The 15834-nt window shown below is 43.1% G+C and overlaps 1 protein-coding gene across 6 annotated transcripts in view; it reads left to right on the top strand.

Moving 5' to 3' along the window:
- The first annotated feature begins 1208 nt into the window (after window positions 1-1208).
- The window catches only part of LOC116236404 (glypican-5-like), a 432491-nt gene continuing 417865 nt past the window's right edge, over window positions 1209-15834 (top strand). For all 6 annotated transcript variants that reach the window (XM_090146956.1, XM_090146957.1, XM_090146953.1 and 3 more), the window contains exon 1: window positions 1209-1405. In XM_090146956.1, the coding sequence (XP_090003082.1) occupies window positions 1246-1405 (160 nt within the window). In that variant the 5' untranslated portion in view covers window positions 1209-1245. The remainder of the gene's footprint in view (window positions 1406-15834) is intronic.

Genomic DNA, 15834 nt, shown 5'->3' on the forward strand with positions numbered 1-15834 from the left:
TGGAATATCCTGTTGCTCTAGGAAGACATTAGAAGCATCCTAAGGGTCACAAGGAAACTTAAAGAAATAAGATAACATACAGTAGCTCATACCATGCTCTGCATGCCTGAAAGATTCTCTTTGTGAGAAATGCCTTGGGATTTGTGTCTCTGGAAACGGTTGTTCCTGTGAGGTGGAAAATAGCTGCTGAGAATATTGTGTGCTGAAGGGCACTAAGAGTGCTCAATGGTTAAGTATGCCAGGGCAGACAACGGGATGCAGAAGTGCTCTGACAGCACCCCGGTTCTCGTGGGGGTCTCAGCCCAGGAGGCAGCAGAGGAGAGCCCCGGCCCGAGGTGGGGGACTGCGGGTCTCTCGAGCCGCTGCGGGCGGCCGGCCCTCCCCCGGGGTCAGTGCTCCTGCGGTTGTGCTGTGCTGCGGGTACAGCAGCAATTCGAGGGAGTCCCAGCAGCAGCTCAGCACCTGGACCACGTCCTGAAAGAGCTGTACTTTTTTTTTTTTTTTTTTTCTTTCTCTGTACAGTTACAGAACAGGAAAATGACTCAGAGCTTAGTTGCTGAGTTTTATACATGAAACGCACGGATAGGTGTGTGCCTCTAGGATACTTGATTGTTGCTGTTGAGGGTTTTTCTGGAGTGATTTCAGAGTTCAGTGCCACTTGGAACACACTTGCCAGCGTGTTCCGTGTGCCCCCAAAGTAGGATCTAACAGCTGTGCATTTTTTATTTATACAAGCCAACAGTTTGCGTATGCAGTCAGTACACGGGGACATATGTTTGCTGGTGCAAGGTTTTCCCCGTGTCCCGCGGTGACGGCTGGCTGGAGCTGCTGCTCGCCTCCTAAGGATTCTCTCGTGCCCTCCGAGTCATCCAGCGGGGACTCCGGGAGCGACACCGCACGTCCTTCCTCGCGCTGTGCCCCGCTCACCTCCTCCCCCGGACTGCCGCCTGCATCCCCCCAGGGAGCGTTCCCCGTGGGACGGGCCGCTGCAGCCACGCTCTGCTGGCACCCGCTGCCAGGCGCGGACCTCGGCGGCCGCAGAGCGCTCTGCGAAAACTTCCGCGCCGGAGCTGCCGGGACTGGCCGCGCTCGCGGAGCGGCAGGGCGGGCGCTGGGGCGGGGCGGCGGCGCCGGGCGGGAGGCGGCCCGGGCCGGGGGACTCGCGGCCGCCCCCCACCATCCCCCCCGCCCTCAGACGGCCCGTGCCCCGCAGCGCTGCGGCCCGGTCCGGCCGCTGGGTGCGAGATGGCCGCCGGTGGGAGCCGCGGACTGCTGCGGCTGTGGCTGCTGGCGGCGGCGGCGGGGCTGGCGGCGGGCAGGGCTCCCAGCTGCCACGAAGTTCGGACGGCGTTCCAGCTGCGGCAGATCGGGCCCCTCAAGCTGGTCCCCGACGTGCCCACGGCTGGTCAGTACCGTCCGCACCGCGAGGCCGCCGTTCGGGGGCTGCCGGGCGGCGCGCGTCTTCCCGGGGTCGCATTCGGGTCCCGCTCGGCGCCGCGCCGCCGTCGGAGCGCTGCTGCCTTCGGCCCGAGGGAGGCAGCCCGGGGCTGGCGGGGCTCTGTGCATCGCTCGCGCGTTTCTGTAGAAGTCCCGGGGGAGGGAGGGGGGGAGGGAGAGCAGCGAGACGTCTGGGTGTCTGCAGCCTGCAGGTATTTCTTGCTGACCGTCACCGGAAGCATCGGACTTTTTTTTCCCCTCCCCCCCGCCCCCCACGTTTCGTTAGGGCTACTGTGATCCTTTTGCTGAGTTCTTCGCGCAGAAAAATCCTTTCAGGAATTATCTCTTAGAAGGCAAACTTGTAGCTGAGTTATTAAGGAGTACTTGTTTTGCTGGCCAGGTGTAGAGGTCCTGGGAAATGTGTCGTAATTTCTGAATTTGGAAGTTTTCTTTTGCTTGTAAATTCAGAAAGTCATTGAGAAAGACAGGAGTAATGCTTTGGAGGGATGTGATCAGCAGAACTCGGTTTTGCTCTGTTGAGCAGCAAGTCCACAGCGTTTAGTATTTGTGAAAATTGATGAGTAGTGTTATGTTCTTTTTTTTTTTTTATATAGTGGAAAAGTTGCACATAGTAAAAGGTTTGCTTTCTAAGTACTCTCTTGAATTCATTGTAAGGGAGTGAAGTGCTTCATGGAGTCAGATGATGTAAATCTTATGAATGACCATAGATCTATCTGGATAATGAAGTCATTTTCCCACTTTCCTCATGTTTTAAGAAAAATATTTGCAAGACTGGAACACAAAAGAAAAGGCTGCCAGTCTCTTACAGAACAGTCTGTAACTGCCTCTGGCTAGCACGCTGTGTGTGTGTGTGTGTATGTGTGTGTGTGTGTGCCGGGATACCTGTCAGTCTGAGTTGTTAACTTCGTTTGTTTTCAGATCACTTCAAGCCTGCAGAGGCTGATGAAAAGAATTCTTAGTTGAAACTAGTTTGGGGTGTGTTTTCTGCATTGGTTTCTGTCTGAGGGGTAGGTTTGATAGGCTGTTGGTCTGAGCAGAGACAGCTCCCGTGGGCATAAGGAATTGCACAGTGCTGGTGATCTTCACCTTCTCTTTGCATAAAGTAGTGCAGATTGCGTGCAGCTGGAAAGTTGTCTATGACTAAGGAGACCTTGGTTTGTGGTAAGAAGATATAAGCAGGAATGGCATTCTGAGGCTTGAATCTTGCTACTGTTCTCTTGTGCTGATAGAGAAATCAGATTCCAGTTGGAGAGCTATATGTGGAAGCTGGGAAAAAAAAAAAGAAAAGAAAAGAAAAAAAAAAGAAAAAAAAAGAAAAGAAAAGAAAAAAAAGAAAAGAAAAAGAAAAAAAAAAGAGAACAGGTAAAACAAGGCTTCTCGTCTACTGTGTTGTGCTCTTTCCTGAGCTCTTCCTGGAAGAAGTCTCAAAGCTTTTATAGAACATATAAAAGACTGTAATAGAGCTCTAGTATTGTGAATGAAGTGTGGGGGAAACCATGTTGTGCTCTGGAGGAAAGATGCCTCAGAGATGGCTTCATTGCATTCCTTGCGTCATACTGAATTTTCTTGTTCAATAACAAGCTCTCAGAAGATAAATGGCAGGAGAGAAGGTGAGGGAGGGCAATATCCTTTTAAATTTTAGCTTTCACAAAGAGGAAAAGGATTTTTGGAGCAGAATAGAGCTAAGGAAATGCAGTGTGCGTTGATCTTCCCTGTTTGTTAGGTGTATTTAGCTCCAGCAAAGCTCCAGTGTGTTATTGATGCCTCTTGCCAGGCAGCAATGCCTCCTGCCTTATGCCCTCTTAATTAATTCAGTACCAAAGCGTTTTCCAGTGTTTCCATCTGGCAGCTGTTATCAGTGGATATACCTTATTCTGCCCCACCAGGCACACAGTAGGGTACTGAGGGCCATTCTAAAAATTCATGACCAGCACATGCATTGGGGTGCTTCTCGTCCATCTGCATGTTGGGTTTCTCAAAAAAAAAAAAACCAACCAAACAAAAACCAAACAAGAAAAAAAACCCACAGAATTTCTGCAGTCATGTTATCTTTTTACCAGATATTTTCAGTCACAGTAGTGTTGAAAGCCTTTGGCCAGTATTTATTGGCTAACGAGTACAATGAATCTGGCAGAAGTTAGTCTTACAGATTATTAAATTCTTGTAATCTTCAGGAAAATCAGCAGCTTGGTTGAGGAGGGAGGTTTTCCAAGCTGGATAGGGAGGCAGCAGGCTGAAACTGGCTGGTGCATAGTTTCTATCTCCTACAGGTGGTGCTTGTTTCACACTTAGTAAAAGTAACTCCAGATGAATCTCACAACCCAGAATCAGTATCTAGTTATTAGCAAAATGTGTGTGATCATTAACAAAATATGCATCTTGGACAAAACATCTCATTAGCAAGAGTTGTAGCTTAGATAAAGCATTATGAGAATGTATTAACCTTTCCTTGCTTTGAAGCACGGTGTCAAGGCCTACGAGTACACAAACTTCCTTGGTTCCTCCTTGAGCCCTGGCCAGGCTTGAGGTAGAATCCAAAGGCGGAATGAAAGCAGATGTTTCCGCCTAATTGTCACATAAACTTGTCTATTCAACAACATAAAAGCTGGACACACTTGTAGTGAAGTTGGAGACCTCACCTGGGAGTGGATGCACTGCACAGGACCTCCCCGTTGTGTGATGATAAAGCAGTGGGGCAACTGGTGCTGTATCTTTCTTAATCGCTATTGCTGTCCTCACGTAGTGATGGTTAGGTGCGTTGCCTTGTTCTGTATTGTACTTGCTGTATCGCTTCACTTACTGTCTCACTGTTTTAAACTTAAGTAAAGATAAATGCACTTCTTAAGCTTGGTGCCTGTGAACTCTGTGCTGGCCCTGATGACAAGAAAACAGGTCTGAAGGCAGATTGTTGATCTCCTCCACAAAATGTATTTGCATGGGGAACAAGAAGGACCCCTGTGGAAACATCATTTGTTCTGTTCTTAAAGTGTGGCCTCCCTGAAAGCTGTCACCTCCTGTTGAGAGCTCTTAGAGATGCTCAAAAGACTCCTCTTAAATTTTCTTTCATAGTTTCAATAAAGATGTGAGATTTTTCTGTTCAGGTGAAATCTATACCGTTAACGAGTGCAGGACTAGGAAAGAATAGTGCTTTGACATGGAGTAGAGAGGAAGTCCTAACAACAGGTATCAGCAGATCTCCTTGGTCTGTCTGAAGGACTTTGTTTTCTGCTAGTGGAGTCTGTAATGTATTTCTTGTGATGCTTTTCTTGAACAAACAGTGAATGTTTCAAGGGTAATTTGCTGCAAGTAGCAAACAGATTGATCAGGTACTGCTGCTTTGGCTGGGATTCAAAAGAAGGGTCTTCCCCAAGACTGGAAATTGAGGTAATAAGCTCCTGGTTTTGTACTTTGATTGTCACAGGCTGAGCAAGCTGGGATGTTTTTGTGGGAGTTCCTAGGTGAACATTTTGATGAGTGAGAATTATATGTTGACTCCAAGGATGAAGAGCTGCATTAATCCTGCCAAGGAACTAAGCCTGTGGTTCCAGAGAGTCTAGATAACTCAAAGCTGATGCTTACCGCAATGCATGGTATTCCTCCCAGACATGGGGCTGTAGTGAGAAATACCTTGTGAACCCTGGGTTGTATTACAGTGTAGCTGCATGTAGGCACTGGCTGTGCTTACGGTTCTGTTTATTTATGGGCTTTTTCCCTGGCACTGATCACAGGGGTGGCTGACTGCATCCAAATTCACTCTAGGAAACTGGATGAACCCAACTGGGTTCTTGGACTTGTCCGCAATCAGACAGTGAATTGTAGCTGAGCCAACAGAGAAGTAGCCCTTGTTTCCTCTGCTGATCATGTAACCATAAGAAAATCCTCCCTCTTCATACAGGCCCCCAGTTCTGTCTCTTTTGCTTCTTGGCTAGTATATGAAGAAAACTATATTCAAACATGTAAGTTGTAGAGAGAAAATTGGGATGACTTCTGGTAAGCAAGAAGGATATCTGTCACTCATAAAAGAGTTCTAGGACATCTTTATCCCCTGAATGATAATCTTGTTGAGGACTGCTGAAAGGACAGTTTGCTTCTCGTGCTGCTCTACTGCTTAACAAAGAGTGTTGGCTCTGGAACTCAATTCTGAAGAGCAGATTTTGTCCTGCAAAGTGCTTCTTTATTTTCTACTGTCATCCAGCATCTTTAAATCAGCAGCATCTTTACATCAGCAGTTCCTTACCGTGTATATGTATGCATATATATATATATATATATATATATATATATATATATATATATATACACACACACACTGAATGTCCCATTGCAGAGCTGGACATGCATTACTAATTTATACATTAAATCTATTTTACTTTGTGACTTTACAAAAGAGTCCTAGATTCCTACCAGAAGCTCCTTGGATGAGTGAGAGACTGTCTCTCAGCCTGTGGCAAAGCTTCTGTCATGTATAAAGAAAGGAGCATGAGCTAGATCCATTTTTGAATATATCCAAAAATATCTATTAATCTAACCATTTTAAAATGGAGGAGGTTGTACCACACTTTATTTTCCCTGTTTTTTTTCTCTTATCACTCAGCTCTTTATTTCTATAATCTCAATGAGAACACTGTAATTCCTCTGGTAAAGACGCAGTGTTGAAACACATTTTGTTCACATCAACATTCTGTCAAAGTCACTCTTAAGCCTTGTGCTTACCAGATGTGAAAGGCACTTCTTTATTGGCTCTGGAAAGTTTTTGCCACATAAGGAAGAGCAACTAATAAGTCTTTGGTGGGAAGGCAATTTATGCCCAGGTTCCTGTTCACCTATGTGAATGTGCATACTGCATTCAGCCATATGGATGAAGAGTATGCCTGGGAGAAAGAATTGTTGGATACACATTAATGCTTAAAAAGAGTAGAATGGTTGAGATTTTTTAGAACAAGCAAAGAAATAATCTTCTTTACATGAAGTTTAATTTTCTTTTAGAAAATATAACTATCATGTCATAGCTGCTAATTGTAACAACCTTGTGAAATGTCCTTGGCATTACTTGTGCCTTGTTACAGTGGGAGATTTCCTTACATGGTACACCTCTACCAGTTTTGTCACTCTCTGAATAGCCTAAGATGAGGCCAGCTGTGCCTCAGTTTTCCCATGTTGTTGGCTGTGTCATGATAATGTTATTCTTAGGGGGCTGAAAGGCTGCCAGCAAAGGGAGCAGCAGGACTGCAGCTGGACAAAGTATCAGTGAGGTACTTTCATTTCTTCAGGCTGATTTCCCCGTAATTCTTTATGATAGGAAAAATGCTGTAGTTTTTCTTGGTTTCTGATTACTTGGAAGTTGAACCTGAAAATCATCCGTTCTTCCCTCTTTCCTTCCAGACCAAGTCCAAGAGAGGAAGCAGTTTGTCCTGAATCTCTGAGCAGTCACAGGCTGTGAACAGTGCTTATGGTGACAGCTATTGTGAGCAGAAAAAAAGTTATGCTTTTGCAGCCTGCAGCTCCTCTGGAGAAAGGATGCCTCCATCATTAATCTTGTTAAGATTTTATGGCCCTTTTCAGGTTCAGATCATCACCAGGAGTGTTAACCTGAGGCTGGTGATGACTGTAGCAAGACTTACGCCAGTGCTAATATCTTTCCTTCTCTGTTTCTTTTCCCAGTTGCCCACTCTGTAATGCCCTCATGGGAGAAATCTGTATGCAAAAAAATCTGTTCAAACTTACTTAGTGCCTCATAGAGTGAATCACTGTTCCACTGCCAGATGGAAACCTCTAGTGCTTGATGGAAATCTCTAGAACTCATATCTGTGAGCCTTAGAAAGTGTCCTCTGTGATTTGCATGACCATTTGGTCTAAGTGAGCACGGAAGACTGGCTTAGTTATTTGGACCTTTGCTGTAAACGTCTGTAAAAAAGGAATCCAAAAGTCAGCTGAGAATTGACTTCCCCCTTGTCATCAAAGAGAATCAAGGGAACGAGCCAAGCATTCCTACGATTCAAGTGGTCTGTTCTTTTTCTCTGAAATCTCTGTGCAAAAGGCTGTAGTCATTTAATTTTTTTATGATCACGTCAAGATCTGGTTATTCTGAATTGCAACGCAAAATTGAGTACAGACTTAGGAACAAATGACCTGTCCTTAAAATATTAGTGACTCCCAAGAGCTGCCTCTGTAGCACCTTATTTGCCCCTGTAGTTGTGCTATCTTTAAGTCTAATCAGAAAGTAACTGAAAAATATCCTCCCCACACCTCAGTTCTACTTAACCGAGGGGTGGTGCTAATGAAAAGGCACTAATGTGATAAGTGGAAGCCAAGTTGGCACAATAATAATTGCTATGTACATCAATAGAATAAGTACATCAAAATGAGTAAAAGCTTTTATAAAAATTAATCATGAAAATGAGCATGAACTTGAGGATCTGTGTCAAGCAAGACTGTGTGTGAAATGCATCCTGGAATAGAATGGATTTCTCTCTAAAAATGATTTTGCTTTCAGGCTATATAAAATGAGCTATAGTTCCAAGCATTATAAAGTCTTTGTAATTGAATCTTTCTCCCATGAAAGCATAAAATAGCATGATGAAGAGGCATATGTTTAATAATACCTCAGATAGATACTCATCAGTTATAGTTTAGAGCACTGCATCTGGTTCTAGGGGAAAACACAAATTTTGATGGATCAGAATAAATTTCCAAACAGCAGCCAAGCCCGTGACACAGAATTTATACCTGCTGTCTCAATCTCTGTCAGTGTGATCAGATATCACTGCTTAACATGGTAGAAGCATGTCGATACCTATGAAGAGATATTTATAAATTCTTGATTCATTCGCATTAAGATAATCTCTAAGCGATAATATGAGTGGATGAAATGAAATACCTAGCCAAAGATTTAATTAATTATCATCTTAAAGATGCATGTCTCTGCTCTGTTTGTTAGAAAGGTAATGTGTCCAGAATGCTTTGTTATGGGTGTCTTTTGTCCATTTCAAGAGCTAATTTTTTTTTGCAGCAATATTAATACCCAGAATTAGATGCCTGTTTGAACTGCTTTAACAATTCTGGACCTTACAGCCACCTTGTGGGAAGAGCATAAGGACAGGATTTATATCACCAGTTTAGGGTGTAAAATGAATCTCATGTTGTTGGGAAGATTTTGCCAAGTCCACGTGAAGTCATGTAGTCTAGTGGTGTCTGATGGCAAGGAAAGCTGCATGGCCAAGAAATGCAGTGTAATTAAATTCACTGCTCTGTGGTTCAGCAGATCTTAGCTGCTTCTGTGCAGTTTATTCCTAAAGTGAAAGGTTTCTACACTTCTGTGATAGGGTGGCACTCTGAGACTCACTATGGATTGAAGGTAACCTCTTTTATACAAAAAAGCCTTTGGCCCTAGCAATGTGAAAGATGAATTTTGGAGTACGTGTGTCCTGGACTGCCTTGGGGCTGTAAGTCTGTAAGTCTGTCCAGCACCAAGTGTCTTCGCAGTATTTAGCGAAGAATTTATAGAGGAGTAGTGATAACTTTCTCTTATGGATAATGCGTATGCTATTATGAGTATAAATTCATCTATTTCGATATTCCTAGTACAACAGTTTTAAAGGATGGTTGTTAATTACATTCTTAGCGTACTCACACATGCAAAATTAAGAAATACATTTTATACTTGTGATTTTTCAAGGTACTAGTTCAAAGAATATAGAAAGCACTTGATGGAGAAATTTTAAATCTCATGGATAATACTGTTTAATGTATCATGTAATGACTCAGAATTCTCAGGATCAAAATCCTCATTAAGCCAGATAACATCCTCAGGTTCTGTCTTGCATTTTGATAGCTAAAACATGAGAGTAAAACCCAAATGCAGCCAGGCAATTGCGTAGGAACTTCACAGCTGTAGAAGACAGCTATTTTCCCCCTAGAAGTTCTCTTTAATCAGCCTTTCTCCTTTTGATCTGTATTGCTTAGTTGTTATGTGCCATATTCTTCCCTGCAGTGTTCTTACTGGGTTTCCATCAATACCAAAGGTCAGTGTATGTAAGCATTTGAACAGTGTATATATATATGGATATATATAGTATATGTACCATATATATAGTATGTAAGCATATGAAGCATATATATATATTTGGATTTTTGGTTTTCTAATTACTTTGCTTGATTCCTGAGGTCATGGTCTTTCTCCAGAGCTCTCCATCACACAGAATGTGTGACAGACACTGTGGAGGACCATTATTGTCTAAGAGTTTCAACCCAGGAAAGAGATTCTATGCTGCAGACCACTGTCAAGTCCTTTATGAGAGAGGAATTTCTGAGAGCCACTTTCTGAATCATATCAGATAGGTTATGGTAGCTTTGTTTGGTGGCTAGTTAGGTTGGATTATTTCTGCAGATCCCTAGATGTTAATGGTTAAATGTATTCATTGTTCCAACAAGGGTCCTATTCAGAGGGGACTGTTCTCTGCTCGTTATGCATGCATAATTTCCATTAATGCTACTGGAGGTTAAGTGTGCATAGTGGGGGGGGAGGATGAAGCTTCTATTTACACAGTTATGTTTGCACTCAGAGATGTTGTAACATGTGAAGAATTGTTTGTTTCCATGGAGCTTTACTTTAAGAAACTTTAAATCTCTTATTTGAAGAGTGGATGAGAATGGGAGAAGGTGATGTTTTTATAACTTACCTACCACATCACACTCCATACTTTGTCAGTAGTTAGGAATATTACTGCAATGCAATTACTAGACAAAGTCTTTGAAAGTAGTTCAGTGCCTGGAAATGCAGGGGTCTTATTTAGGTATAAAAATAGCAACTCAGAATTTTTAGCTTCAGGCACAAAGCTTTTCCAGCTTCTTGACTCATGCTAATGAGGGTGACAAGGTTTTGTGATTTATATACAGCACAGTATTTTCCATAGAAAACATTCAGATTAAGATTCCTCACTTTTAGGTGCACATCAAAGTCATGTAAAAGCCATAAAGAAACTAAGTGGTGCCTAAGAAAGCCTTTCTAGTTCCAGAAAGTGCTTGAACTACCAAGGGTTTTGAATTGCTCTAATCTCTGACATGGGTGATGTGCTGGGCTAGCAGTTTTTTGTTTTGTCGCAAATCATCCATGCACATAGTGCAAAAGGACCCTGACAAAGTCATTTTACTTTTGAAAAGGCCTCCCATTCACATTTACATGTTTACTTCCACTTTGTTCAGGTCTTAGTAGCAGAGCATTTGCATAGTCTTCCCTTTATTCTCAAATATAGAGAAAAATAAGCAAGATTCCTGCTGTGAAATTAAAGCTCTACTCCTAACAGATCTTAAGGGCCAAATTCTCACAAAAGGTACAGCAACTTAGTGCCAAAGGAGCTGGAGTCCAGGAAAGCTTGCCCTGGGTGTTTGTGCTAGAAACTGTGAATAAGGCAAAGGGAATCTGGTGCAAATGGAGTGTAATTAGAAAAATACACTGCTGAGAGCTTCTGAAAGAGTAAGGTAATAGAAAACAGTGCTGGAATGGTCCTGAACTGGTCATCTGGCCCACTCCTGCTAGTTGGAGCCAGGATTAGTTGTATTTAAAGCAGTTCTAGATGATCACAACTTTTTTAGGTTGTTTATTCCAGTCCTTAAGGCCAGGCTGGATGTGGCTCTAGGCAGCCTGGTCTGGTGGTTGCTGACCCTGCACGTTGCAGAGGGGTTGAAACTAGATGATCTTTGTCGTCCTTTTTTTCAGCTCGGGCCATGCTATGATCTTACTGCTTTGGTTTTTTTTTCTCCCCTAATGCAAAACCTGACTCTCCTTTCTTGAAATGCAGGGCTTTTCCTTCTTATCCTGTTCTTATCACTTTCCTCCTTGCTTTAGTATTCACATGTGGAAAAACTCCTTGGGCTTGTGCTGCTCTGTAACAGTGCTCTATGCATTTGTACTGCTGATAGAGAAGGAATAAAGTTTTTTTTTGTTTGTCCTTCCAGTGTAGTATGGGATGTGTAGTAGTTAATGAATGTAGTCAAATGAGCTTTGTAATAGCATGCACACTTCTTATTGGACAAAAACATCAGTCTAAAAGATAACTCCTTAAGACCAGCGTGGTCTTAAGAGGCAGGCATTCTTTTATTATAGTGCTGGATGCATGGGAAAGTCATTCCACCTAACCGTGCGTACCTGGCACAAAAGATCTTCAGCTTATGTACATTATTTGTATTACATCTGTGACTGTTTTCCTGGATGGTACAAATGTATTCAATACTTCCCCAAAAATCATTAACTAGGATTCTGCCTCCTTGCACATGCTAAGTCCTTTTGTGGTGGTGGTCCTGAGCCCCTCAGTGATCATCTGTCTCCCTCTCTGTCTCTCTCCATGTGTCCTTTAGTTGAACTCTCTGGTCTTTTTGCTTTATTAAGGATGGAAAGTTCCTTTTGTGGATGCTTTACTGACTGCAGGACTGAGGACTTCTTGTAACTGGTTCTTATCTTCAGAGTGGCCTTGGGGGGTGTCTTGCTATGTAGGCAGGAACATACTGCAAGCAATCTATTTCCTGTTATGTAAAATGGTCACAATGGTCCACAACAATTCACCCCTTTGAGATTTATAAAATTACATACTTTGGTAGTCTCACTTATGTAATTGTTACAAAAATCTAAAATTAAAGTTCAGTAGGTCATGGATCTAGTTCACTGTTCCATTAAAACAATTCATGTCTTAATGATACATTACAAAATCGCATACATAGAAGCAAACAAACAATAAAACAATCAAATCCATTGTGCTCGATAAATTCTTAAGCTACATTGACAAACTTCAACTTAATTTCATACACATTCTTTTCTACTGTTCTCTCACATCCCATTATAAGAACAAGAAATATCAATCCTAATAATGAAGCAAGACATCCTCTGAGTGACCATCTTCCTATCCCCGGAGGACTTTATTTAGCCCATTTTGTTAATCTGCCTAATGATTTGGCTGTCTTCTGCAACTTCTCATTTTATTCGTTCCTTCTTCCAAATCCTGTATAATATTAGAATACGAACACAGTAGTGTTCTTTGTCCAACTTTAAAAATCCACACACCTCTTGTTCTAACTACAAACTTTGAAGTCTCCATCTAAATTCTGCAGCTGAGGATGATGACCTTCAAGCTCCCTCTTAACCCTGCTCCACAGCTTATTATTAATAGGCCCCCCATTAATAATGGTGTTGTTTCCCTGTTGAGCAAAGGATCTAGAATTCCAAGGTTACTTGTTGGTGACTGAACACCATTTTTTTCCAGCAATCGACCCATTGGGCATCTCCCTGGCTTCCTCTCTCCCCCTGAGGAAGGCTTATTGCCCATTACAAGATAATAATAATAATAGACAGTGACTTAACACAGTCTAACAGCAATAACCAGACAAGGTGTTAGGGACTTGAACTCCCCTTTTTCCACACATTACCCACATGCTTCTGTTGTATTCCTGGTACCTCCCTTAGAGCAAACTGCCCTGACTGTTCAGTCCCAACTTAGGATAAAGAATTGCCTTTCAGTTTCAGGCTGCAGTTAGCAAATTTACTCTTCCTCATCTGAGTTGCCCTAAATAAGCCAGGAAATATAAACATTTGCTTTCCCCAAAAAGTAACTGTAGTTTGATGGTACCTGTCTGTGATCTAAAAGGAGGAGCTCCCCCTTTGCTGCTCATGGACCTGCCACAATCTGTGACATTCTCAGATAGAAGTAAACCCCGACTGTGATGAAAAGCGTCAGTGTCATTTGTTGGCAGGGCTGTTGGCTTATGTTTGGGAAGTTTATTCTAGAGTCACTATCACAGGGGCCAAAACATGAGCTGAGTAGCAGCGATTGAATAGGGCCAGCTCATGTCAGTTTTGCTGCCACTGTGTCTCTGATGGCTGCCGTGCTCAGCTTCCTTTCTAATCACCTGCCTCTGGCATTTCTGAACGTGTGTAACCAGTGCAGTGCTGCCTGCTGCTTTGCGTGGCTGCCTTGGAACCACTCTGCTGCACTGTGACTACTTTGCCCAGCATGACTTATTAGTTCTGAAGCATCAATAACACTGTTAGTTTTGAGTGGAAAGACACAACCAAGAAGGGAAACAATCAGTTTGATGTACTGTTAATAGTACCTTGGCTTAGTGGCATAAGGAAATCATAGAGCCATAGGGGTTGGAAGGGACCTCTGGAGATCCCCCAGTCCAGCCCCCTGCTAAGGCAGGTTCCCTAGAGTAGGTCACAGACTAAAGCATTGGGGCAGGTTTTGAATATCCCCTGAGAAGGAGACTTCTCCCATCTCTCTGGGCAGCCTGTAGCAGGGCTCTGTCATCTTTACCCAAGACATTTTTCCTCATTTTCATATGAAGCTTCCTGTGTTCTAGTTTGTACTTATTGCTGAATTCCACTGTTTGGAAAAAAACTCCATTGACACTTGTTGAATGCTGATAGAGACCAAACAGTAGATGGTGCCTTTTAGCAGTGGTGACAGTGGGTCACCACCACTGGTGCAGATTTTGATAGTTCTTGTTTACTGCTTGCAAAAATGCATAGCTGATGGTGTTGACTATGTTGAAAGTTATTATTTTGTAGGTGAGAATGTGCAGTATCTAAAAACTGTTACAGTGATCTTTAAATCTATTTCCATGGCAAAAAATAGGAGACATTACTTTCAAGGTAATTTAGCTAAGTACTGATAAGCCAACCTGTTGTTCTGCTTCTCAGAGCTTCTCTCCAGTTGAAGAGCCTCTAACCTGTGCTGATGTATGTGGTTATTCCTCCCCAGGTGTTGCAAGAACTTGTGTAGGATTCTACACTTGTCCTTGTTGAACCTCATCAGATTCCCCTCTGCCCAACTCACCAGCCTTTTCAGATCTTGCTGAATGACAGCACAGCCTTCTGCTGTGCCAGCCACTCCTCTCAGCTTTGTATCATCATGAAACTTGCTGAGGAACACTCTCTTCCTTCATCCAGGTCATTGATGAAGATGTTGAACAAGACCTGACCCAGTACCAGCCCCTTTGAAACACGCACACAGCAAAATGCAGTCTCTGCTAGGAACTGTTAGCAATCTAAGGGATCAAATAAGGGGTATCCTTTCACCGTGGTTTTCAGTGATTTTCAGCCTGTTGCCTCAACTTGAAGGTTTTTGGAGCATCTTCTAAAGTATCCTGCATCAGTTATCTTGGTTCAAGATGTGCCAGTGAAATACGGGGCTTCCTGTCTAGAAGGGAGGTGGTAGGACACATTGTGTGCTGTCAGCTTGGTGGCTTTCCTGCTTGGATATATTTGGAACTTAGAGGAGAATAGCTCCATCAGAAGTGATTTCACTTTCTACCTTTTTTAATTCACAACCTCAATTGTTAATCATTGCTGCTTTCCTGGAAGCACCAGGTAGAATCTGTTCCTGGTAGAACATGGTAGAACAAGAACATTTTCCATAGTCTAGGCAGATAGACAAAAAGAAAAAGGTGGAAGGGTAGAAATCCTTTCCCACTTCTAACTTCAGGGGACCCATGTGTTAAACCAAGCTGTTAAACCAAGCTCTGTGACGCAACCTACTTCATCACTGTCCTGTCCTTTGTACAATACTTGGCTTACATAGTCTTGCATGCATATAATCAAAGAATATTAAGATAGTGTATAATCAAGGACAATTGTATAAAGGAATATTATATAATCAAATAATATTACAACATTATAATAATGAAATAAAAGAGTTAGACAAAGCAAATAGATAGGATGCTTACCTGTGTCATGGGCTCACTCAGGAAACTCCAGTGGAGTGGATCTTCAGAAGAGCAATCCTTTCTCACTGGTAGTCAGCTCTTAAATGGGTCTAGGAGAGGTGCAGCCAGGCTCCACCCCTTCCTGCAGCACAGGTGAATTGCTTTCACCTGTGCTCCCCTGGCTGACTCATTGCTTGCCTCAGGTGATCAATCAGAGGTTCAGGCCGTGACTCAGCAGTTCCCATACATGCATGGAACAAGGGATCTGAGTGTAAATCTAGGCTCAGCCTAGCTATAAGAAACAACCCATGGTCTTTTATACATGATATGAAGCTGTCATCTTCTTCTTCTGGCAAATGTGATACCCATCGTCAAAAAGGGCTGGAAAGATGATCCTGGTAGCTACAGACCTATCAGTCTCACATTGGTACCATTATGAAGTGGATAATCTTGGGAGCCATCATGGACCAGTTAAAGGTCAACCAGGGGATCAGACCCAGTCAGCATGTGTTTATGAATCACAGAATCACAGAATCACAGAATGACCTGGGTTGGAGGGGACCTCAAGGATCATGTAGTTCCAACCCCCCTGCCTAGCAGGGCCACCAAACATACACCTTTACTAGATCAGGTTGCCCAGAGCCTCGTCCAACCTGGTCTTGAACACCTCCAAGGACGGGGCAT

This window comes from Phasianus colchicus, chromosome 10 (assembly GCF_987193195.1).
Source record: "Phasianus colchicus chromosome 10, bPhaCol1.hap1.1, whole genome shotgun sequence".
Classification (NCBI taxonomy): Eukaryota; Metazoa; Chordata; class Aves; order Galliformes; family Phasianidae; genus Phasianus; species Phasianus colchicus.